This window comes from Protomyctophum bolini, assembly GCF_963924005.1.
Source record: "Protomyctophum bolini genome assembly, chromosome: 15".
Lineage (NCBI taxonomy): Eukaryota > Metazoa > Chordata > Actinopteri > Myctophiformes > Myctophidae > Protomyctophum > Protomyctophum bolini.
Window position 1 is genome coordinate 36,666,761 of NC_137876.1, and position 19,944 is coordinate 36,686,704.

General features: G+C 43.3%; 1 protein-coding gene across 2 annotated transcripts in view; it reads right to left on the minus strand.

Annotated features, from left to right (window-relative positions):
• Window positions 1–944: 944 nt before the first annotated feature.
• aqr (aquarius intron-binding spliceosomal factor) overlaps window positions 945–19,944 on the minus strand; it is a 79,310-nt gene continuing 60,310 nt past the window's right edge. For both annotated transcript variants that reach the window (XM_080783741.1, XM_080783740.1), the window contains exons 31-36: window positions 19,430–19,601; window positions 13,589–13,759; window positions 7,022–7,107; window positions 3,586–3,760; window positions 2,208–2,321; window positions 945–1,630 (exon numbers count right to left, since the gene is read on the minus strand). In XM_080783741.1, coding sequence (XP_080639867.1) covers window positions 1,178–1,630; window positions 2,208–2,321; window positions 3,586–3,760; window positions 7,022–7,107; window positions 13,589–13,759; window positions 19,430–19,601 — 1,171 coding nt within the window. In that variant the 3' untranslated portion in view covers window positions 945–1,177. The remainder of the gene's footprint in view (window positions 1,631–2,207; window positions 2,322–3,585; window positions 3,761–7,021; window positions 7,108–13,588; window positions 13,760–19,429; window positions 19,602–19,944) is intronic.

Genomic DNA, 19,944 nt, shown 5'->3' on the forward strand with positions numbered 1-19,944 from the left:
GGCCAGGATGATTGGTTTATTTTTCAAACACAGTTCTTATATGAGGCGATCTAAAATCCCCCTATGGGTATTACAATGCAAATAAAAAGTACACAAACCTGTGGACTGGCACCCTCTACTGACAGTGAAAGGCATTGGAGCCATAGTAATTGTTTGGGTTCATCCTCCAGGGAGCATGAATGTGCTCAGCAAGTTTCATGGATCTCCAACCATAAAAATGTACTCAAGTTTTCAAAATATCTCATTTTGGAATCAAAGTGTTGGGCCGACTGACCTTGCCGTTAGAACCCACCACTAGGGGACATTACAAAATAATTATTCAAATGGCTGCTAGTTCATCTGAATGAATCTACTCGCATGATCCTCAGCACCAGCATGAAAGTCAACGTGAGGACTGTTAAACATGCAGCGGCTGGAGCAGCTGTGCAACTGACCTCTCTACTCAGACAGTAGGGGTTGGGGTTGTGTAGTGTGGACAAGTCTGCCTGAGGTATGAGGTAACAGCAAGCTAACATGTGGTGCACGGTAATGACTAGAGTGTGTCTGCCTGCAGGCTGTGGCCTCATCTGTCTTCTCCACAGTTAAGTAGGACTTATATGCAAGTTATGAATGGAAAAGGGACTGGGTGACTGTATAATGTCCATACAATGCACTTTGCAATTCACCCTGCATGCATGGTGGCTGGGTGTCGTGGGTGACAGACCTATAAATGCTGCATAGTAGCAGCTTGTCTCCCAATCAAATTGTCAAATTCCAGTTATGCTTCAAAACGGTATGAAGTATTATATGTATGTCATGACGGAGATTTTTCCATATCAATATATTATATTGTGTCTTATATAAGAAAAGAGGTACTGAGAGAAAATGTCTTCTTAGTGAGCATTTTGCATACTTATTCATGTGTGTAAAGTAAAATATATGACAGACTAGAAATCCAATTGAGCATTTTGTCTAGTTTTTTAATAAAAAGTACTATTGGTTACAAAAGGTCTTTCACAAAATCAAATATATCATTGTTCTCCAGATTTTCCGTGTGTGAATTATTTGTGGCTCCAGTAGAAAACAAATAAAAAATTACTGACTCTACAGTCATGGACTTTCTCTCCTTCTGCAACGGACAGTTTCAGGTACATGAGCCTCCCAAAGCCGATACTCTTCATGAGGCAGAGATGGAACACTATGGTTCCTGCTCATCTGCGCTGTCTTCTCCATCGCTGTCGCTGTCTCTGCCGGGGTGCTCTGGCATCTTGGCGTGCTCCTCCGTCTCCTCTGGGGGCTCCGCCTTCTCTGCCGTGTCCTCCCCCAGGGTTTGCTCCATCTTCTCCTGGGGTGGAGCCGCCAACTCCATCTTCTCCTGGGGTGGAGCCGCCATCTCCATCTTCTCCTGGGGTGGAGCCGCCATCTCCATCTTCTCCTGGGGTGGAGCCGCCATCTCCATCTTCTCCTGGGGTGGAGCTGCCAACGCCGTGGCCACCTCGGGGGTTTGCGCCGTCTCCGGCACCAAGCTCTTCGCCTCGCCTTCCTGGTTCTCCTGCTCCATGGGGGTGTCCTGGTCTGGTGTGGAGATGGTCGTCACTTCCTTTACAACGGTCTTGGTTTGTTGTGGGGGTGGAGCAAGCTTCTGCTGTTGCTGTAGGCAGGGGGATAAAGATGATTGTTATATAATCCTTTCCCCTCATGTTTCTTGATATTTTTCAGCTTATTGTAATTTGTGTATTTCCACTTGAAAACATTCTATGTTGAAGCCAACTGTGTTGAGATTACATCTAGTCTAGTGTCAAAACATGGCATCCCTTCTGGTATATAACATTCATGTCTCTCTGGATGGGAACGTTAAAAGCAGCAGGGCAGGAGTTCAAACTCATTTGAGCTGCTGCATGTGTTAGGCTTGTGGCCTGGTAAGTCTCCACAACTAAAACAGTGCTCTAACACATGACCTATTTCTAGCGCTGCATTAAAGTTTAAAGTAAAAAAAAGAAGATAAAAAGCAACTAGGGAGAGAGACTGCCTTAAGAGCTGCACCATGCATGGCAAACTGTAAGACGATGCATGATTTGCAGCGATACATGTGTCTTTTAAGTGTTATATATAAAGTGTATAAATGAATTATTCATAATTAAAATAATAATTATTATTATTACAATGTTTATGTTGTGGCTCTGCAGAAGGCTAGCCATCTATAAGTTTGATTTGAAGGCTGTTTTTACCTGTCTGTACTGCTGGGTCTGGGTCTGGATCATGCGCATGTACATATTGTACACCAAGTTGGCCATCTCAGGCATGTTCTTTATGACCTGGTTGGGCTGATTAGAAGCTTCTCTCTGCATAGAGGAACAAGAAGAAGAAGAGTTAGTTAGTGCAAGATGGTTAAAGATTGTACCCAGAAGAGGGATGCTGGGGGCCTGCACCACTTTGTTATCACAAATTCTTAAATGTATTACTGTAGATTCTTGTTAACTATTGATCTGCGGGGACAATGTACAGGGAAATAATGCTGAAATCGTTCACCAGGCGCCTTGTTAAATAAAAACACATCACCTGTTGGCTGTCTCCGAAGATCAATGGTCACGCTACATCAAAAGAAGTGGTTGCACAGTTGTGTGGTTTGATGAATTAGTATGCAGGGGGAGAGGCCGCAGAGAACACATTGAGGAGGGAGGGGAAGAGTACAGTATATTCACTCAACTGGACCGTTGCATCCCAGCGAGGTAATAGGTTGAAATCACAGCGGCCTGTTGGGCAGCAAGTGGATGTGAGCACAATGAGGGCTGCAGCGTTGTAAAGCTAATCCGTCTGTGCTTTTATCGCTGTAAAACTATCACAGGCGGAGCGCCTCAAAGTGCTTCCCCAAACCCCATTTTGCAGTAATAGATGTTTTACAGTCTGTCCAGCACAGTTATCAGCTGCTGTAAATGTATAAAGCTGCATGCAGAGCTGCAAACGGTTACACGTCCACACTGTTAAACAATTTATAATAGCTATGCTCGAGGCAAATGGGAGAAAAAAAGGCTGACTTAAAAACTGCATTAGGGTACAGGCAACAGCAGGAGTTGCCTGGCTCCACATAAGACTTGGCCCAGCAATGGGGGTCACGTGTGCCCAAAACGAGCTGTGTCTCTCAGGAGCCAGTGCTGCAGTGTTAGAGGAAGTGGGGGTAGGGGTGTTTCCACTCAGTGAAACGCAATGACCAGACAGTGGCTCTTTCGCTCTGGCAGGATTTGGGGGAGCCAGTCTCCATCCAGGGGAGCAGCACAGAACTGCTGACCTTTGGGTGTTAATTATAGCCAGGGCCTGTATAGTTCCCCTGGCTAGCAGACAGCCCCTGCAGAATGCTGTTAACAGACTGGAGGCCCTTGGGCGCTAAAGCCCCAGTAAGACTTGTGACCAACGGCAAAGAAGAGGAATGAAAATTCCATTCAGAATATAGAGGCAGGATTAGACAGGGAAATGGGGGGAGGTAGGATGAAGTCTTGGACAGCGTTGCAGTATAAGGAATATAGGGCTTAAGTGGTGAAAAAAGGATAGGAAATAAGGGTGCTCTGGGAAAACACGTCTGACTCTGCACGCGCGTGCATCTCTACTCACGGGCTGTTCCTGGTTGAAGTATTCGTGTGGTCGGATGTGCAGCTGTAGAGGTCTGGCTGTGAGCTGGTTGAAAGCGGGGGTGAGCTCAAAGCAGTTCTGGAACAGAGACACTCGGGCGAAGATGTACAGACCCAGCCTGGATCTGGACATGGCTACCACCAGACGCCTCACATCCCTGGGATGAGACAAGAAGAGGGATTGGAAATAAATAACTGGGGGTGGAAACTTGAACTGAAAGGATCAGTTAGGAAGGGGAGTGAAACATATTGGAGTTAAAATGAAATAAACAGTGTAGGAGGTAGAGGTTTAGAGAAGGATAAGCTAGCTATAGTTGAGGGTGGAGATAAAAAAAGGAACAGAGGGCGGGGGAAGAGAAGAGAGAGGACAGATATGTTGACCCAGTCTCCATCCACTAGGTTTAAGGGATTAGCGAATCGAGGGGTCGATTTGACTGTCTGCGGGCAAAGTGTTTAATAAAAGATCGTTTACAGGTTGCTCTTGTGATAGTGAAACGCCACAGCGGCCTACATGCCACATTTAAGCTGCCTGAGAAAAGCGCTCACACACACACACACACACACACACACACACACACACACACACTGAAGAAGAAAAACAGATTCCACCTCAGGCAGCAACAGTATAACAGTACATACATACTGTACTTCAAGCAAACAATGTTTCGATATGTCCAATGTTGTTATTTAGTCAAACCTTTTGTTAATACTTTTAATTGGTAAAATATTTAGAAAACCCACAGACGGGTACACTTGAACCTACTCTGCATCATTAATGTCACGTATAACTATATGCTGTTGCCAAGAAGTGCATACCTTATCTGGCCAATAAATCATAGAGACAAAAATAACTTGGTTGATGCAGAGCTTTTCTCTCGGCCAAGGAAACGTGGCAGAGGTTATGATATGAGGAGGAAAGGATCAAACTTTTGGCTTTCTCACAGCGGCCACGCTGATTCAAAACAATCTCCGGTTTTATGTAGAATAATTTGGCTCTCAACTTGGCTCACCCTCAATGCATATGATGAGCACACACATACTCTCACTCACACATACACTAACGCAGCCAAAAATGCCGAATGCAGAGAGGACATGAGCAGAGCATGAGATTAAGAAGATTAATCTCTGCAATATGTACAGTGTGTGTGTGTGTGTGTGTGTGTGTGTGTGTGTGTGTGTGTGTGTGTGTGTGCGCGCGGGGGGGGGCTTACGGAAAAGAATGTGCAGGATTTAAGAGTCAGTTAATGTGTGCAGCCAATAGCATCAATACTGCATTGTAAATCTCAAGCTGAAGAGGTTGCACGGTACATGCATGAGACTCTAAAGTGCATCGACATTGCCACAGAGACAAACCGCAACAGCGGACAACCAATGAGCACGGAGCTTCAGATGAGCCAAACCAATGAATCACGAAGCACAGTAGCCGGGGGACACCGCTCGGTTTAGTGACTCCCACCTGAGTTGTTCCATGACACGACAGGGCAAGGTGGCCACATACCCTGTGTGCGTGTGTGACCCCACATGTGAGTGCATCATGTACTGTACATGCCAAAGGATGTTGGAATCTGTGTGTTTGTGTGTGTGTGTGTGTGTACGTGCGCGTGGGGGGGGAGAACTTGCAGCAGTAATGTTTTTCCCTGTCAGATCCAGGGTTAGCTTGTTCTTATGGTCAGTTGCATCCCCTGTGGTTGTCACGGCAGAAGGTTGCCATGGGGAGGGGGGGGGGGGGTGAATGGGTGCGAGGTGGAATCTATGCCAGAGTGATCCCAGCATGGGGTAAAATCCAAGAGACAGCAAAGAACCTCCCATGAATCACTGCTCTTAACAAGCCATTCACTCAACCATTCAGAAGCAGCACAAGACATGAATGAATTCCAATTGTATTTTACACTGGCTGGGGAGCCTAGGGGGGGGGGGGGGCTGGGGGGCCTACGCCCCCAGCCAGTGTAAAATACCCGGTAACCTGAGACCTCTCGTGGCTTATTGCTTAAGTTGTCTACAGGTATTTCATATTTATTAATAAAATATCTCATACTCAAAAATACAACAATTTGTTAAGATGCAAACATTTTACAATGCATTTATCACCAATGAGAACTACTTTCATGGTGCAAGCAGGGGGAGGCAGTGTCTCTTGCACTCTTCAGTGGATAACTGTAGCGTTAGCACGTATTATGGTGGGAGTGCTTCCTAAACCCATCCCTCCTAGTGTGTGGCCAGAGAATGAAATGACAACATTAAATGAAAGATAGCAGAAACGAAAGCAGGCTGCCAATAAGATAAACTACCACTCTCAATGGCCCTACTGCACTTCTCACAGGCAATGCCATCAATTTCCTGGCTTTATCTGTGAGATGAGGTCGGGGATAAAATAAATAAATAAACAAAATGGAGTCTTCAATGTTTCCTCTGCCGGCTTTCATCTACGCCCTTCGCTATCAGGGAAATGGGTGCGCGTATGCCAGCATAAAAAGAATAGAAGGATTACTTATTTGCTACTTATATGATGTTGTGCACAAATTCTACAAGCCTGATAATGTGTTGCACTGCATTAAACTGAAATCAAGCCTGTAGATCGGCTATTTTCAGTGTGAAACCGTAAAGTATAAATCAGGAATTAGGCTCCATTTGCACTTTCCAATGTGAGGCCAGGTGAGTGTGTTGGCGGTTCGAGGTGTTGATAGAGGCTGTAAGGAGCAAGTTTCCACTTGGAGTCACTATACGGTACATCAGACCAATGTGGTGCACATTAGCAGCTTAAGAGCTGAAGGCAGAGTTTGCCTCAGTGGTCTGGCATTAAGACATAAACTCATCAGCTAAACCCTAAAAATGAAAGGCTTTTTGACTAGACACTGTATGTCAATTCATGGTTATAAAGAGTAAACAAATAGACAAGAAATCAAAATATCAAGAGGAGAAGCAAGGAAGGAAAGGAGAACTATGGGACACAGGATGAAAAGACATCAAACCTACTGTACCATTGCACAGTGGTGAACCAACATGTCACTTAAAGCCTGCAAGAGACCGCTCTTATGAATTGCCTTTGATCAGTCTGTTCGTTATTCTCACCCCAATCATCAGCACAATGGCTTCTCTTAACCCGACACACACAAAAAACTTCCAAAAGACTCATTCTGCCCTCTGCCGCAGTCCCAAAAGCTGCCTTTATCCCCCGTCTGTGAAATTAAGCAGAGCTTAAGAGAGCAAGAACTAGAACCTTTTTGTGTGTGCCAACGTTGTATGCTAAAAAAGGAAAACAAGAAAAATAAATCCCTTGAGAATTGTTGTCTCTAGATAGCTAAAGTCATCTAAGGAGTGTCCTTTTTCCCCAATGATTTTATTCTTTTGATTCAAGAAGCGTAGTTCCTTCATGTGAAGTGCGTGTATTTTGGGACAGGGGGAATGGGTTTACTGCTTACCTCAGGTGTCCCACTGCTTTCGTGCGGACCAGTGAGAGGATGATGTAGTCATTCTGCTGACCCTGGAACCTGTCCACTGTTGTCACCTAAGCACACAGACATGACAATGAAGAAGCATGCACGTACAGTAATGCATAAAGATACTGCTGCTAAGCAATGCCAGTCAGAATGATGTTGATGTTTTCTACCGAGTAATCGAGCACATGCATTTTTGTGTGTAGTGGCAGGTGGGCGGGGGGGTGGATTTAGCAGAGTCGTTAAGAGTGCAAGTTAGAGAGCTTTCCATCCCAAATTCGGAGAAAATCAGAATTTTTGTTTCGTTTTTATACCACGAAGATGAACGAGTTTTTGTTGTCATTTCCGTTATCGCTGTGGGCCATATGTATAGCTGGGCGGCGTTAATGCGGCTTAGGGGGTATTCTTTCACCGCTCACAGCTTACCTGAGGCCCCAGGTCTGAGGGGCCAAAACACCTGGGTGCCGCACCGCCTCGCTAGGAGACTATTTCAGTGTGATGGAAGAATTGCGGGAAAAGCTGCTAGCTATGGGTTTATTTTCTTCCTCAGTGCAAAAGGAAACTCGTGTCAGCCCATTTGCTTTCATTCCCTGGTAATCCTCTGTCCTCTTGAGAAGTGTGCTTATTCCACAGCCCGCTTCAGAAGAGTAAAAGATCTGTGTTGAGAGTGAGAGCCTTGCATAATAAGTGCCGACATACTGCTCGTGTGCTTGCGATTAGCTGGAATGCCCAAGAAGCCAATAAGCCACGTAAAAACGGAACATGCAACAGATACTGTATGCTAGTTTTTCCTCTGTGTGTGGCATTCATATCACCATACAATTATAGGCCATGAGCAGTATGTATTAAAAATTAAGTGACTGGCTGCATACTCAATGTCCCAACCTATCTTAGCTAACAAAACAACAGTTGTACTAAAAATACACATTGGAAGAGAAGAAAAGTGATATCCCCCTTCTCTCCAGTGAATATAGCCTATACAAGCCATCAATCAATGCAGTGGTAAACATAAGTATTGGCCATATGAAGGACATCTGGAGAAGTCCTCTGTTTTCCTCTACCAGTCCATACTGGATCAATAGGACAGCAGCTGGTATCACGAGGCCACACTGCCCCAGGACCACAGCAACTAGCCCAACAACCAACATCTTTAAATAAATCATCCCACTGATCAAATGCAACATTCAGCAACTCAACCTCTTGCCAAACCCCTTGAAGCCCCCTTAGGGCCAATAGGAAGGGTGTGCATGTGATGGTGTCTGTGTGTAGTGCCATAGATGGGGTTGAAACAAGGAAGTGGACCAATATTTATTTGCGTCTCCCTGTTGCTATGTAGAACAGGTGCAGCACTAGAGGCAACAATATGCCAGTTTGTACAATAGCATGAGGAGGCATCGACTTCGTCTGTTCTAGTGAAACAGCCACCAAACCCAAGCCTGGGAGGAACACCCACCAAGTTCACCATGTGGCCTCAAATTACCCCCAGAGAAGAGGATGAAGATGCAAGCACACACACACACACACACACACACACACATGCACACTCACTTGCGCACACGCAAACCCTGAGGTAGACTGATACAGACACATACACACAAACTATCCAAAGACTGAAGGGGCTAAATATGCCACATGGTTTCAGCCAAAACAACTCCACTTGTTTTCCATTAGACTGTTGTATGGAAGACAGTTATTCTTGGCCCACAGAGAGAGGAAAGACAATGACAGGGAGGGAGGGAGAGAGAAAGAGAGAACAAGAATGAGTCCCAGATAGAGCGTCTCCCTTGGGAGTATAGCATTTTGCATGCTGTTTAGTTATTTATATGAAATCTTCCAGCGAGTGAATTGCAGAGGTCGTGTCATTGTGGCAGGCACATGTCTATACTTACAAATACATGCATAGCACGCAACCACACAGACAGAAAGTCACATATAGTCACACAAGCATGCAGGTATGTGTACACACACAGCACGCACACACACAGACAGAAAGTCACATATAATCATACAAGCATGCAGGTGCGCGGCCACACACACACACCTAATAGAAGTCATTTGACTGCGGGGAGAAGAGGACTCATTTCATTTCACCTTCCTACCCTCTTCCTGCTCATTGTCACAACCACAATGACAGTGTCTCAGCAGATGCCCTCGCCCCTCATAGTTGGAAATGTGGTTGAAAAATTAATCTGTCTCATTCCTCCTCCCTCGTTCACTCCCTGCGACCCCACTATGACTTATTCATGCACATTATGCCGCAAGGAGGCGCAGAAGTCATAGATTGTCGATCGTTCAATTTTTCACGAGGAACTCCTCGAGGGCAGAATGTTGTGGCAGTCTAACGCCTAGTGGCTCTTCGTACCCCACCGCTGGCACCGCCCTCGTCTAAAATAAGGCGTGCCGAGATATGTGCCGCATATGTGTACTGTACGACTAGTTGCAAGTGTGCCCCGGGTTCCATCACTGAATGATGTATGAACTGATTCAACTATGTTCCGTTGTTTACCAATTTCAAAACAGTCAATGTAATCCAACACTGCTCCTCTTAGAGGGGGACTGTACTGTGGCGGTGAGCTTGTGCATGCGATTCTTCATTGAATAACCTCTTTAAACTCTGTTTCAACATAATGAAAACAACAGAGTGGAATCTAGAAACAGGGTTGTGCGTCTACACCCACAGCTAATCAAACAATCCAACAAAAACAAAACAAAGGGAATTAAAAATGCATTAATGTAAACAGAGTGAAAATGATGTCAGTGTGTGTGCATGTGCAAGCAAACCATGTTTTTTAAGATTCGGCACTCTTCTGGTTTGTCTTGCTTTCTAATTATCTTCTTCTTAGTGTTTCAGTTTGTATGGATGAGACTGTGACCCATATGTATTGGCCTTCCCCTCTCCATGCTGTCATGGAGAAATGGGCTGGCTGCTGACATTCACTGGGTTCTGTCATGGAGAAGTGGGCTGGCTGCTGACATTCACTGGGTTCTGGCCGTCGTGAAGCGCATTGCGGACCGATAGCCAGATATCATGACCTTTCAGCTGCTCAGCATTCCTTCTCATCTCTCCATCTTTCATACCCTTACTCGTCTTATACAAAATGAGTGAAAGACGAAGAGATCAAAGCTAGGGAGGAGAGTGAGAGAGTTGAGAAATTCAGGGAAAGCAAAGCAGACAGAATTCAAGACGGATCCTACTGAGTAGTTTAACAATGTCCATGAATTATTTCAAGTTTGACAAGACGTTTAATTCTCAGAAAAGCAGGTCCTGTTACCCCGATTTAGGCAAATTTGTTCATGGGGAAGTTTGGGAGGTGTTTGTTCAATCTATTCTTGAAAGTATGAGCACTAGACAAGATGTCTCCAACAGCAGCAGGGGAAAGGGCTGTTTCCCCTGCTGCAATAAGCCAGCTGTGTTTTTTCACCTTTGTTATCCGTTTAGCCTAGGGTGAGTTCCTGTTATTGCTATATGAAGAGTGTATGTCTGAGTGTATTTACAGTCTGATTTGGCCTGGGACTTGGGCCGAGGGTAGCAGTGCTTTCAGATCTGCTGGAACGTTGGAGTGTGCATTTTGAAAAGAACAGTTGTTGCAACTATTCTGCTCCTCTAATGCTTCAAGATGTTCTCCAGTGTTTACACACATTTATGTTGATGCATAGTTCCAGAAATTCCATCTGCTCAATGAAATAGATATCATTTCTTCCAAAGAATTGACCTGGAAGAGATGGGTTCCTCTTTCTGGACAGGATCATTGCCTTACACTTGCTGTGCTCGAAAGCAACCGATCAGGCATCAGCATGCTTTTTTTAAGTGCTTTACTTATTTTTCTCTCTTTTCTTTTTTTCTCTGAAACCTTGATAAATACATTGTCTCAAATATGTTGTTTTTATTTATTTATTTAAACCCCAAATTAATTCATTTTTTAATTTATATTTTTACCTTTTTTTAAAACTTGTTTATTGCCATTTTAATATCATTGACAAGCAATTTGTTTCACATTACAAAATATGTCATATTTCTTTACATTTTGGAAAGAATTGCCAATTTAACACTGAGGTGCCCGCAATGTTTAAGTTCCCACTCTTCCTGCACCCTTTTGCAATGTGAAATGCCACAGAATCTGTAATCCTTTTCCATTCTGCATTGAAATATAATGATGCCCCATATCTCCTGCATATTTCCGCGTGCTGAAAATAGCCGATCTACAAGCTCACAACGTGTTGCGGAGGCGACGCATTGTGATCTTGCAGATCAGCTATTTTCAGCATGCAAGACATCGTATGGCGAAGCACAAGTCAGGCTTCACTTTGTTTTTAGCCGAGGTGACGTACACAGACACACATGGCTCCTCGATGCAAAATAAACAGTTAGTGTAAGGGACAGTAGGTCGGGACACGGTATTGATAAGCTATGAGATTTTTCCGGTGGCACGTTATGTTTAATCCAACAACAAGTTTGGGACATGTTCTGTCTGTGTGGATGATAGCCCTGGTACAGTGCGCTAGCGAGACTCGTTAACACATTGGCGATACTCAGGGCTACGTGGATGAGTGAGCAGACTGAGCACACAGCAGAGAGTTGTGAGCTGCGCGCATCATGGCAGAGACAGATTACATTAATTTGGTGTTGGACTCAGGTTTATTATGCTTTTAGCAGGACTTTTGGCTTTGTGCAGTGCTTTCATGAGCGAGATACGTACCATTAATAGTCCAAATAAATAAATAAATAAAATCGCAAAGTTTGATTTAAATGAGATTAATCGTATACCTAAAAACACAGATGAAGACTTATAGCCAAAACGTGTCCTTTCTTATGCTGTATTATAAAATGATCTTTACACTTCATGTAAAGGATGGAGGAGGGAGGACAGACACAAAACGTGGAGAAAACAAGTGTGGGTGGAGCACAACGTGGCCTGAAGGAGGATGGCCCAGCATTATGCTTCAGGGGAGAATGGAGCTCTGAGATTACACCTACACTCAATTTGACACGGAGGTTCTCTGTGTCACTCTCTCATACATACACACAAAGTACACACACAACAGACAGACAATTGCACATGCCCAGTTAACTGCGTACACACAAATACATCCTAAACATTAGAATATTGTATAGAATTGTAAATCACAATCTAGCAGTGTTACACATTGTTTTTCAAAGTGACCGTCGGAAGACTGGACTGAACCAGACACCTACTGTAGGAACCCACATAAGGCAATGGCAAACATTTACACATTGACACTGTTGAGCTTAAAGCTATGTCTGTAAAAAGGTGTTTGTTGCGTTCAAATACTGACAGCAGTTACACTATATACGTACAGTATAAGATATATTTGATGTGTCCAAGGTATGTGCTCTGCAATGTTAGTTTGTATTAATATGTCACACTACGCTTAACCACACAAAACTCCTAGTTTACACATTTACAAAGAAATTCCCTATTGACTATCCCTAGTGAGTATACGACAGAGGATAGGATAGTTGACATCAACACAAGCAACCCCCCCCCAAGCCTTAGCCAGTTCGGTTGAGTACATTGCTCTGGTCTAAGTACAGGCTTACTGCTGTACAGGCGCACACGCGTGCAGGTGCAAATTTAAGTTAGACACACAAGGCCTGTGAGAATTGAGAGCTGTGAACGTCTCTCTTGACAGAGTCGATGAAATAGCGGGTTTGTTGTTAAGGCTAAGAGATTGCAGAAGACATCTGGAGATGTGAAGAGCCAGTGTGTGTTATGCATATGTTAACTACAGCAGCATTTCTGCATGCTACATACTGTATGAAGTAAGAACATGTCTGGTGGGAATAGAGATGCCTTACTGACAGACGAGAACAAATGTTTGACGTCACTCTCAGGAGGTGCACAGGCTGTGTGTGTGTGTGTGTGTGTGTGGTCGGTTTCATTTCACTGTGCTGAAGCAAGTGGATTTATGTCTGTCATAAGAGTACCTCATGCAGGAACTATGAAGATCACATGAAAAATAAAATATATGAGTACGTCTCGGAATGTCACGTCCAATGGTGTAAACAGGAACCAACATGTTTTTAAGCTTAGGAGCATGGCCCAGTGTGCAGACTTTATTCTTCTTTGCAGATTCTAAACTCAGCCAGCACCTGGTTTTTAGTGAGTGGATGTGTGTACTTTATTGTGTTTCTTTAATAATGTATACAGATACCTGTAATTTTTTAAAATATCCTATCTTACGTTATCACTGCCCCCACTTTCCATTGTTAGGTTTATCTGTACATTATCACACGTCAGTAGCTACCAGGTCCATAACACACTTCAGCGTTGCACAGCGCTATTGACATTGCCCACCATTTCTGCGATATTTATTGTCTTTGCCCCACACCGGACCGCTCCAGAAAGCAACGCCGTTAGCTGATCACGTGACACAGTGCAATGCATGTTGGGTTACAGGTGCATGATGGGAAACCGATTTATTTATTTTTAATATAAATTAGCTTTAATTTTTATTCCTAGACAATTCTACTATTTTTACATCCAGACAGTTGCTTTGGCGTGTTGCTGTACAGAATTGACTTGTCCTTACCTTATTGGGCTGTCCGAAGAAGGGGTTCCCAGCACAGCGCTGGTTGATGACATCTCTGATCAGGTGCTTCTGTCCGTTGTAAGTGGTGAGGATGCTGATGCGGTCAGCAGGGTAACCCAGCAGACGCATGTACATGAACAGAGCCACAGAGTACTCCGCCTCACCCAGGTTCTACACAGGGGGAGAGAGGAAGAGGATACAAAAGTGGGCAATCTTTCTAAAAATCAGTTGGACAAAAGAAAATTGACTTCATGTACGGTAATGTCATCGTTTCCGAGTGGAGGGGGTCCACTGCTATTGTACCCTACTGGCTCACCTGCCGTCAGTGTTCGGATTAAAGCATTACAATGTGACGCATTAGTCAAAACTACTTTTAGTGGCAACTAGTGACCTAACTAATGACTCTTCAATTCCAAAACACTGTTATTTAATGACATTTAAATTACTTGTTACTTTATGTGGATGTAGCCGACAACATCAGAGGATTAGAGGTTTATTATAATGAATTAATTGCATTTTTATAGCGCTTTTCCAAGTGCTCAAAGCGCTTTACAATGGTTCATTCATTCATAGATTGGGAGGTGAAGCGGCGAACAGTCGACGCCAGCGTCCTCACTTCCCACATTCACACACCAATGGTGGCGAGCTCACACCGACCAACTCATTGGAAGCAATGTAGGGTTCAGTGTCTTGCCCAAGGACACTTCGACATGTAGACAGGAGGAGCTGGGATTAGAACCGTCGACCCACGGATCACGCGTTCCCGAACTTCCCGCATAACTTCCGGGTATGATGATGAGGTCATGCGCATACCCTCTATTGCTTGGCCTACATCTGTAACAGGGACCCAGTCACCTGTCTCCTACTGTAAGTGTGTGAGCAATGCACAGCTCAGTTTAGAGAATCACATACTAGCAGACAATTACTCAAATATACAAGTCACTATTGACTGCACACATCTGTGGTTGCCTAATCCCTTTTGAACACCATCCGCATCTCATTGTATCTTCCTACCTTACAGACAGACGAGACGAGACAAGCACCCACGCTCTTGTTGTTTGTGTATCTATGGTTGTCTGTATATGTTGAGTATGAACCAAGACAAATTCCTATCAACTTGTTGACATGGCAAATAAATGATTGAATCTTGAATCTCAGACAGACAGCTCACTCAGACATTCACTGACTGTCACTCACGGTCTGACTTCTCAGCCAGATGAAAGCCCTCTCTCTCGCATTCATGCATGAGTAGCCATCTGATTTGGGTTGGAATTAATTACCTTACACAAAGCACAGCAATAGCACTAGCTAGCCATCATTTAGGACATAATGTCCTGTCCTTGGTTCCCTGCATAAAAGCAAAGGAAAGGAGACAATGGGAGATTTTGTTGTAGTGAATTAGATATTAATCATCTAATAAAAAAAGGATAATCAACTTTTGGGGCGTGACAAATTGTTGGATCTTAAAAACAAGTTTCATCATTCAGTCCTCTGGAAGAACGCTATTATGTTATCACTATAATCCAATTTACATTTTAATTAGCAAAGATGAATTTAATCAAAATGTAATCAGTTTGGCTCACTGCCTACTCTTTCCATTATAAACAAAGATCTTTGTCTTTGAATTAAGTAAACATAGTGGCACCCAATAATTGAAAAGTAAACTGACAAAATGTTATTCATCTGAAACAGAACATGACTATACAATAAAATATGATGAAATTAGTTCTTAATCAGTCACAAGCATAACAAGTAGGCTAGTTCCATCCATCCATCTTCAACCACTTATCCGTAGTCCGGTCGCAGGGGCAACAGGTCCACCAGAGAGCTCCAGACTTCCCATATAGTGGAGATATAAACCCTCCAACTCATCCTTGGTCTGTCCATAGGGACGTGCATCGCACGCATGCAAGTACAAATTAATTAACACTTTTATGCCCCGGAAAACACACTGACGGGAAATGCACGATTCCATAGTTACCTGCGACCTTTGGTCGCAATGAAAACAACTACTGTACAGTACTCAAGTCAATGCACTATACTGTAGTTACTGTTCAGTAGCTAGTTGACCGCCTGTGACCCATCCAGGGCTCTGGGCTACTACAACAGGACATGTTTTAATAGGTGACCACGTTTGAATAACAAAAAAGGTCAAGCACATTCATATTTCAGTTCCAATCAAATGGGATGCAAAGAAACACCACTCTAAACACACCAACCTCTAACCGTTTTTCTTTTTTTAACCAAAGCCTCCTGGCCCTGCAGGGTGATCTACCCCCCCAAACACGACCACAAAAAAAAAGGCCAACAGTATGCATTATTCACTCCATTTTAATTAAGCAGAGACCGCAGCCTCTCAATTTTGTGCTATTGAAGTCATTCATGGGGCTTGGGTCATAGATCTCTATCCAGCCACATCAGAGTCAAAACATCAAAACCCTAAGGCAGCCTTTGTTCCTCTGGCCCTCTAGCCGGCCTGGGAGATATTGAGCATAATCAATAACAATGAGGATCACCAGCACTCTGTTACTGCATACCAACAGGGGAGAGAACCACATGTCATATGCGTGCGTGCGTGCGTGCGTGCGTGTGTCGTAGCCCGCGCTGTACAAGCTGTCGTCTCTCGAATTTTGCAGAATTTAGAATATATTTGAATATTATTGTATATGTTGGATAATAAATGATGCGCATAGTATATGGAACAGGGCATTCATCGGAGTCGTAGACCATTGTTAAGAAAAGGTTAGGTAAAGTGAACTAATATTTATTTCATGTTTTCTCAGAGTTTACGCAAGTATTACGGATTAGAGTGCCCGAATATATTGCCTGGGTTACAACAATGCTCTCAAACATAAAATAAAGACGTGTAACCTACCGGTACAGTAATCCTGTTATTGTTTTAGCAGTGCGAGGCGAGCGTCATAATAAATACAGCTTGTAAAGTGACGGAATGCTCGAGCATGGACAGTCCATGCGGGAACCCCTTTTGGTGTTTTAAGCACTATGTTATACTTTAGCTGTTGAAAAATAGCAGATTTACAAGCTACGAGCTTGTATTTCAATTTTAGAAAAATCATGAAAATGTGGCGCAAATCTTTGAATATATATATTCTTTCACAGCAATATTTTTGCTTCTGGAAGGTCGCTGGAACACCATATTTTCAGATGGGGGTCCGCGGCCAAATACAGATAATTCTGGGGGTCCTTGACATGAATATGGTTGAGCACCACTGACATGGAAACATAGGTTTTTCAGAAAACTGATTTAGAAGCAATTTTTCTTTTTTTTAATCAGGTCTAAATGGGTTAAAATACAAAGGATATGACATTGATGTCATCATGCCGGGATTGTTTCAAACTCGTAGGATTAACCACTTAATCCCCAACCTCTTATGTCTGGCACTGAAGACAGTCATCGCGCACAGAATTTACTTTATTAAACATCGCCTGGTAGCCACGACCACTAATCAAATATATATTTGATTTTCCCCCAAAATTCGACAAATATTCGATATATATAAATTTATTCCCCGGCACTAGTTGGCACCTTCCAGTTGTGCTCTTCTTGTTTGTGTTTAGTATAAATGTGATCCAATGGCCCTAGGGCACTGTTCCCCAAACAGTGGACACATTTCTGTGGGACCCTCTATTTTTTTGTTTCCTACATTTAGTTTTAAATTATTATTATTTCAAAACGTTTTCAAAAAACATTCCCAAGAACATTTTCATGAATTAAATAAATAAAACAATATTTTTTTCCAGAAAAATCTAAGAAATTCCATAATTATAAAACAAATGTTTAACAAGAACAATAGCCGATCTACAAGCGTGAGCTATTAAATCAGCTATTTCCATGAATCTTAGACTATAACCTTGCGTCACCAGGATTTTCCAAACAGCGGTAGAAAGTTGACTCGGGAGCATAAGGATAACAAGGATTCGTCAGTGATGTCACTGACTGTGGTTATATAACAGCTTAGAGTCCTTGCTACCTCTGTGTTGCATAGCATAACAGTATGTGGCATGAATGATCGTATCCTACAGCTGTAGATTATTTTGTCACGCTCATGCTAATGAAACAGAAAGGGGATTATTATTTCATTCATCTTTCATGTTGACATTCAAGTATAACTATCAGAAGATAACCCCGGTAAAGTAATGTGTTACTCTGCAAGTTTAACTTCACTTTTCACCTGTCCAAAGTCATTTCTGAAAAAGACATAGGCCTAAACCATTTTTTAATCATACTATATACATACCATTTTAGATCAATGATATAATAATATAGCAGTGGGTAGCCTACTTCCGTCATTCATTGGTTAGAACTGTCTTCTATGTTTTGGTAAGCTGATGCGAGACAAGACGACGCACCGCACCCCGTAAAGGTTTCTACTGTGCCACTGAGTAAAATCAACGACAGCATTTGCTCCACTATAGGCAATTTATGATGCAGTCATTGCAGTGAGTTAATGCCGTTTACAATGCAGCAGGCACACAGAACATAATAACCCCTGCACCCGAGGAAAGCAATTTTCTAACTATAGGAGAGGTGCATTAAGGGAAACATTTTCGCATTTTTATGAGCCATTTGATATCCATGGGGAGGCACTAGCAATGTGCCATAGTGGGGTGAGACTTGACTTAAAATGTGCTTTAGCAAATGAGCCAAACAGGGACATTGCTGCTGGCTGTCACTTGGTTGCTGGTGCTCAATGAAGAGCCTTTGGGTGCGGAGTAAGAGAATGACCGTGTGTGCGGAGTGTATAATGTGTGTGTATGTCCACGGTGGGGGTCGGAGCAGTGTTTGTACAGCTGTGACAGACATTCACCATGCACTAGACACATTGCTTCTCTAGTGTCCAATTTACTCCCCCCGATTCCTTATTATGTCGGGGGTGAGTGTGTGAGTGATGTGCCCAGTTCCCCTGAGGTGCCTGAAAATGGCAACAGGCAAATGGAGAAAGAGTTTCATGTGACTTAGTGCCTCGAGTGACACACATGGTTCGCATTTAAGAACAATAAGCAGCTTCATCGGCATGCCCACGTGTATGTTGGCAGAGTAACAGTAAGTCTGCATCTCTCTCTCACACACACACACACACACACACACACACACACACACACGAGTGCCTGAAAGGTACTTTGTCAGTCAATAATAACTTCAAACTTCTCCATTTCAATATTGTCATTAACTTGAACATTTTCTTATTGGTTTATATATTTTTGTTGTTGTCATACACCTCATTATTTTGACATAGGCATTACACTATTAATTATAATAATTATAATAAAACCTAGCACTGTGGTAATGTCATCAGCATCCATAAAAGTACCATAAAAGTCTGGTACCCGAACCTAGTGTGCATAGACACAGACACACACACACACAATGTTGAAAGTCCCAGGCCCAGCAATTTAATGAAAGACAATATGGAAGGACAAACCCATTAGTTTGTGCTGTGCTGTGATTTTAGCTGAATATTGTGTGTACTGTAGGTAGACTGTCTACAAGAGTATGGACTATTGACCTGGCAGAATAAAGTATCTGTATGTGCATGCAGACTTACTGACTCCCCATTTTCCTCCGTAGTCTGAAAACTCACCTCTTCAGACTCCATCTTAGCCCGTAGCACTTGCACTAGCCTCAACGACCTTACAGGCACGTATGCAAAGGTTCAATTTATGTAGACAACTATGTATTTGATGTATTACCATGTGTTGTTCTTGCTTACTGTAAAACGCTCTGGATTAAGAGCGTCTGCTAAATGCCTAAATTGTGTGTGTGTGTGTGTGTGTGTGTGTGTGTGTGTGTGTGTGTGTGTGTGTGTGTGTATTATTGACCTGGTAGAAGTAAGGGTTGGGCTCAGATTCTCCAACCCCATTGAAGTCCTCCACATTGACGAGCTGGAAGTCAAAGGTCAGGCCGGGGTTGGGCACTTGAAACTGTGGCAGAAGCTGGACATGGGGCAGGTTCCCCAGCTGCTTGTAGCGCCAGTTATACAGGTTACACAGGCTGGTGGGAGAGAGATGAAAACATTATTACTTCTATCCTCAAAACCCCCTTACAGTACATGACCATTCATTTAATATTTTGCACTGGCTAGGTTGGTGCATAGATAAGCAGAAACATAATATCAAAATGTTTACACACTATACAATATATCAGAGCTCGACAAATACATCAGGCCGATAAGCATTTTTTGACCAGTAGTCAAGGATGAGACTCCCAGCTCAGACCAGTAGTCAAGGATGAGACTCCCAGCTCAGACCAGTAGTCAAGGATGAGACTCCCAGCTCAGACCAGTAGTCAAGGATGAGACTCCCAGCTCAGACCAGTAGTCAAGGATGAGACTCCC